Consider the following 6,580-nt stretch of genomic DNA (forward strand, 5'->3'; position numbering starts at 1 on the left):
TTTTTGGAAATTTTAAGGCACTCCTGTTAGCAAGACAAACAATTTAAAATGCACACTGACCAAATCTGCATCTGAGCTACTGTCAAATGCAGAGGTGTGTATCTTATAAATAATATTTTGCATTATGCCTGGCTTAAAGTGGTTCTAAACAAGGTTTTGCACAGGTTAAAGCTTTCTTAAATCGGCCAAATTTGTGAATGTTGCAACTTTGTATATATGGTTTGTGTGCACAAAAAGTAGATATTAACCAAGCTGACTAGTTTAAATGCAGAAGGAACAAGCTGCATAATAATACGAAGCATTGCAACGATTTTCCTCCAGGCTGAATAGCATAGTACAGACAGCTGTTTTTAGACACCCATTTTTCTTTGGCTTGTCTAATTTCTTAGCCTGAAGTTTTTCCAATAGGAGGAAGTGGAAGAGCACTTTACCCCTAATTCTAACAGCCACACTGTTTCTCCTGCTGGCAGGCCTCTTCTTCCTGGTAAAGTCCTCTTCCCCTGACAACTTGACCTGGTTCCAGATCCCTGGGCCAGAAGCAGGACTTAACCTGCTGGGTAACTGCTCCCATTTAAGGCAACAATGGCCTTGAATGGTGATGGCATACAGGTAGGGTTTTGTGAATGTTTTTCTGAGTCTTTTGCTTTTGTTTGCTTTGGAAGCATTAAGCACAACACTCAGTCAGGTGATAACAGCTGTGAAACCTGTTTGTGGAATGCACATAATATTGAAGGTGCTCTATCCACTCCATATGGTAGAGTTCAAAAATGCATTTCTTAGACGATGCCCTTCAAACTTTGCATGCACCATGCTGTTGCACTTGCACAGGAAAACATGAGAGCGGATGTCATGTGCAACTTTTTTTTTGGTTTATGGTATGCATAAGAAAATAATAAAAAAAGTTCATTGTGACAGGACCACTTTTCTTTTATTTAACTTCCAAAGTGCAACCCTTCAGTGACTTTATGCTTTTTTCTTGCGTAGGACCTTGTCACAACTCCACCCATGCATTTGATGGATTTCTGCTCGATGCCTGTCCAATATGAGTGCGTGGTGGCACCCATGCCGACGCCCTATGACACTTCCACAAGCACTGTTGTGCCTCATATGGGTGGATCACCACAACCGCAACACATGAACCCCATAGTAGGGCCAGCGCACAACACACGCTCCAAGAGAAGCTCCCTCGAACCATCCGTGCGCCTTCAGTGCTACATCTGTGGCAAGAAGTTTGAGCGTGCTGTACACCTGCACAATCACATGGAGCTGCATGCACCTTTCACGGGGGATGGCCAGTCGATGGTGGCCGGTGATGATAAGGTGGCCCCACTGCCCTTGCTTTCCAACCCACCGCCACCACCACCACCTCAGCCACCATCCCGGTCTCGCCGCAGCTCTTCGGGGCGGAGTTCCCATCAGGCATCGCTGCATTCCTGCTACATCTGTACTAAAAAGTTCAAGCAGGTGTGTACTACATTCCCTGACTGCTTTGACTGAAGCAGCAACGAGTTTACACATTGCAGCTGCTGCTGTTCTGCTAATCCAAGTTGGTGACTGTTTTGTTTAGTCTCTGCGTAATGGAGAGTATGCTTTGGAAGAATTGAAGAATTTGGCTGACAGAGCTTGTCATATGCATTCCAAGTTGATGCTCACCTTAGTGACATTAGTGTTGACAGCAGGTTTTCAAACCTGAAGGTCATCTTTTTATAAATGAATTGTAGTACAGGGCAAACGCTCATAAGTTCAGTTAGGACAGCACCCTCTGACATTGAAATTGATATAAGTCTATAGAACGACACTTTTGAGAAGATATGAAAAATAAAGGGTTATGAAAAATTCGCATTGATGTGGCTAAGAGCTGTGCCAGTGCATATTGCGGCTATGAAACTTTGTGAATGCCCTGTGTTTAGAGCTGAAAGACAAATGCTGTGCTACACCCTAGAACACCTCGACGCTTGCCTACTGATGGAGAGTAAAACCCTTGGATGGATGCCACATCGATCCCCAGCACTGATGGCAAGCCACACACTGTTCCAGTTCCTGAGGGCACTAGGCTTGCACAAAAGGTTGTGATCAAACATTCTTAACTGATGTCCCTCTCTCTGCCTTTTACAGCTGCTCCTCCCCTTCCTTCATGCAGAGTAACCAACTGGACCACTTACGTAGTTAACCATTCCTCCTCCTATCTCTCTCTCAAATATACTTCTAAGGCCAGCTGGAGAAGACAAACCTTGCTCTAGTCTTCCTGTACTTTTATTGTAACAACATACTTTTTTTTATGCTAACTCTCTTGTGCATGACATGCATGCTGCTTGTGCATGCGTGCCTGGGCTCACTCACTAAAGGAGCTGTCACAACCCAGGTGGGCCACCTGAACAACCACGTGCGGCTGCACACGGGGGAAAAGCCATATGAATGCCAGGTGTGCAAGAAGAAGTTTACGCAGAGTGGCCACCTGCTGAGCCACACCCGGATGCACACCAACCACCGACCCTACGAGTGCAAGTACTGCAACAAGAGCTTCACTCAGAGTGGCCACCTCAACAACCACGAGAGGCTGCACTCGGGCGAACGGCCCTACCAGTGCACCGTGTGCTCCAAGCGCTTCACTCAGAGTGGTCACCTCTCCAACCACATGCGCCTGCATTCGGGCGAGCGACCCTTCGAGTGCCAGGTACGTCACCAAGGGCTGCATGGCTAAGCAGGTCTGCTGCGAGCTGTAGAGTTTTGTGAAACTTCCTAACTCTCTCTCCTTACAAAGCTCTACTATTCCTTATCACATCCACATGACCATATTGAACACTTCATAACACTTGCATCTGTACCTGTGTACTTTGAATCGTAACATAGGTGCACTGGCATAAACCTTCAGTGTTGCTCAGCTTGCGTGTAGTACTGCAGATGTTTGCAGAGAGTAGCAATTTGTTTGTGGAGGTGTGCAGGTATGCATATCTGTTTGCACAGAATAACAATTTGTGTGTGGATGTGTGCAGGTATGCAGCAAGACTTTTACTCAAAGTGGGCACTTGAACAACCACATGCGGCTGCACACAGGCGGCCGCCCCCATTCGTGCCCAGTGTGCCAAAAGCGCTTCACCCAGACAGGCCACCTGAGCAACCACATGCGCATGCATACAGGCGAGCGCCCATACGACTGCCTCATCTGTGACAAGGCTTTTGCCCAGAGTGGACACCTGGCCAGCCACCTGCGCTCACACCAGGGTATGAACCCATAATTGGCATCAGACCTTTTACACGTGCACAAGCACGAAGGCAGGCACAAACACACACATGGCAGCAGGTGAACAGCAATCAACACTGACTGGACCATGCTTACTGAGCTTGGCTGCAATGATGTCTGTAAGGTTGGTCATTCCACTAGTGTTCACTGTAGCACTGCTTATTTAAAGCAGAGAAAGCACAAACATACTGCATATTTTACTGGCATGACTCTTGCTGAATGTGCTGCTGTGGAAAATTTCAGTTATTGCCATTGGTGGGCAAGTGAAAAAAGCAAGAATTCCAAGTATTTATCTGGAAAGTTGAACACTTGCAAGTACAGAGCCTGTTCCTGTATATTAGGTTTTCTAAAGTTTACAACTGTTACCGCTCTCTGACGGTATTGTGGTGAAGTCAGATATAAAATTGGTCAATCCAAAGCAAGAATGCATGGGGTACTACAGCAAAGCGGATCATTTTAGCACACCCCTCACTTGCTGCTACAAGTAGGCCAAGCAACTTAACTGACTGTCACAATATTTATTCCTTAAATTGCTCACAGCATAATCATTCAAGAAGTCACTTTGATTCTTGAATCATTTAATAGCTTAAAATGTATTAACAAGCACACAACACTGCTACAGATGTGCTCATTTTAGTGTTGACTACCCTAGAACGTACCTAAAAGCTTCAAAATGCATACAGCTGTGAGCTGCATGCTGGGGATAATATAATAGTCTTTGCCATTTACTGTGAGAAATAATCAGTTATTTATGTTGACAAGTCCAAATGCCAAAATTTTGTCATTTTTCATTAGGCAATGCTTGTGCTAGCTAGTACCAAACAATTTTGCTCTGTGCCATAATTACAGATGGAACAACTCAAAAAGGTTCATGTGCGCCCTTGGCATGTAGCTGACATTTTGCATCTAATTAATATAACACTCACAAAAATCAAAACTACAAGCTATTTCACAAGGGATGGAGAATGGTTACCATTGTACGCAAACAGCTTCCACCTTAGTATGCGTTCTTATTACAAAGGAACACCCTGTATAATCCATCTGAGATTACAGGCTTTAATGTTCTTTTCAAACTCTAATAGCATCAAGACAGATGTGAGGGGCTGCAATTCTCAGTTGTGGCCATTTCCAGCATGACTTCTGGCTGCGTTGACTATATACTCCACCTTCATCAGCTAGGCTTCTTAACACTACCAACACTAGCAATGACATGGCTAGCTTTTGCATGCATTTCAGTTTAATAGTTCTGACCCTACCTTCCATGCAACCTCCAAAATATGAATGAAGGTGGTCGGTGCTACGCTTAGCGTGTTGAAAACCACAGAAGCAAGCCGAAAACCTTGGCTTTGATGCCTGCATTTGTGCTGACATCAGAGGTATTCTGTATTACATTGCCACTGCATCTCCGAGAACATTCCTTGGTTTTCTGCAGGTCTCACCTTGGGAACATCAAGCGGCTCTTGCTCTTCCCGAATGGGTGGTATTCCGCCACCACCACGTCCTGCACCACACATAATCAAGCTGACTCCAGCCATGCCAGGGCAGCAGCCACAGCAACAGGAAGAACAGCAGCAAGAACAGCATCAACAGCAGCAAGAGCAGCAGCAGACCATGTCAGTGACTGCTGAAAACCAAGCGTACGGTGAGACACCCGAGGAAAAAGACCAAAAACCTATTGAAACGAGTAGAGCCATGCAGGTTGCCTGTGGACCTCACATGACAAAGCCGCTGCGAACCATTGTAGTGCAGCAGCCACCAGCGCTGCCAATAACCCAAATGCAGCTGAAAGAAGAGATTAAAACAGGTCAGCAGGAAGATGTGCCAGTGGAGACGCATGCGGGCATATCATGCGAGGTACAAATCGGCTATCAGGCGGAGCTGAAAAGGCAGCCAGACATGGGGCCACAAGGCTCCATTTTTGTACCGGCTCAAATGCACATGCACATGGATGCAGGCATCCAGGAGGAGATACAGGTGGGAGTGCAGACGGGGATGCAACCACACCTAGATCCCCCGTTAGTCCTGGAGCAGACACCACGGTATCAACTCGACTGTGACTTGCCTCCTCTCCATCCAAACTACGACTCTCAGACCGAAACTGACGACAGTGGCGACACTGAAAGTGCCACTGATGATAGCGACACCGAGGATAGTTCCCACACTATCTACAACATGATGAACATGCCTGGCATGGAAAGTTGATGAAAAGTCAGCTTAGGTCACTTAATGTAGAACAGCACTGCCACGGATGCCACAAGTAGAGCACTGCTCCGACTGCTTAAGAGCTGCTACAAGACAATGTACTAGGGTACGCAGACATCGACAATGTGATGTGTGCAGTTGTTGACATGGTGTTGGAAGGCTCTTGGACTGATGCACCTTTGAGTGAGTTTTCTAAATTTTGTAATTTTTTTTGTGTGCTGAAATAAAGCTTGAGTTACCCGTGCAAATGAGGCAATTACGAGGTCACTTAATTAGATGAACGTTTACATGCAATCTGTTGGTGTCAGTAGGCTATCAGTAAGCTAAACAGAATAAATAATCAATTCCATTTGTGTGTTGAGGTCTTGTGTGACAGGAGGTTTTAAGATGAACTTCAATCCATAGAGTAAGTCGGCCTTGACAGCTGCTCCTGGTTCTTGTTTTAAAGTGTAACCTGCCTGAAGCCATGTTCTTGCCTCATGGTAGGATACAGCTGCTACATGTTTCTCTTGGATGCTGGTGAGATTATGAGAACACCCCCATGTCATATCCACACTGATCTCTAAAAGCATGATTCTAAACAAACTGCTCCAGATTAATTTCAAGTGCACGTGCACAGTCTGGAAAAACTTGGCATAACCAGTGATAGTGCCTGCGGAGTGAAGGGTTCAATTCTTGCACCGTGGTTCAAGCAAAGCAACCTAGGTGACTTTGGTTCAAGTGGCCACCCGCCCCTCTCCTGCTCTTTTTTTTTTTTTTGCATGGATATGAGCATTTCCTATGAAAAGTATTTTTAGGATTAGAAAATGCTATGTTAATTATTTATAAACAACAATGCTAAAAAAAAACAGGTTGAGGTGGCTAGTGCCACCACACAGTCTGCAAGTGAAACGGACTGACACACTTAGTGCTGTGGGAATGGGCATAATGATGGAGGCACTGTATTAATATTACCTCAGCCCATTTATATTAAAGTAATAATGCATATCTCTTATACATCTAAAATTTTATGGTATGTGGGACACTTTGAAGCTACACCATAATGGAGGACTGATTTCAGTATCAGGGTTTAACGTGCAGAGACATGAGCACCCTGAGCACCTTGCAGTTTTGCTTGGAAAGTACATTTACAGTACA

At 45.3% G+C, this 6,580-nt stretch overlaps 1 protein-coding gene across 1 annotated transcript; it reads left to right on the forward strand.

Annotated features, from left to right (window-relative positions):
- The first annotated feature begins 567 nt into the window (after window positions 1-567).
- On the forward strand, window positions 568-5,496 carry LOC146198439 (uncharacterized). Its single transcript, XM_084591897.1, has 5 exons — window positions 568-609; window positions 985-1,464; window positions 2,363-2,674; window positions 2,994-3,222; window positions 4,674-5,496. The coding sequence occupies exons 1-5, from the start codon at window positions 583-585 to the stop codon at window positions 5,441-5,443; spliced, it is 1,818 nt and encodes a 605-aa protein (XP_084448023.1). The 5' UTR covers window positions 568-582; the 3' UTR covers window positions 5,444-5,496.
- Window positions 5,497-6,580: the final 1,084 nt, after the last annotated feature.

The sequence above is a fragment of the Amblyomma maculatum genome, chromosome 2 (assembly GCF_055883805.1).
Source record: "Amblyomma maculatum isolate TAMU_Amacu chromosome 2, ASM5588380v1, whole genome shotgun sequence".
NCBI classification, from domain to species: domain Eukaryota; kingdom Metazoa; phylum Arthropoda; class Arachnida; order Ixodida; family Ixodidae; genus Amblyomma; species Amblyomma maculatum.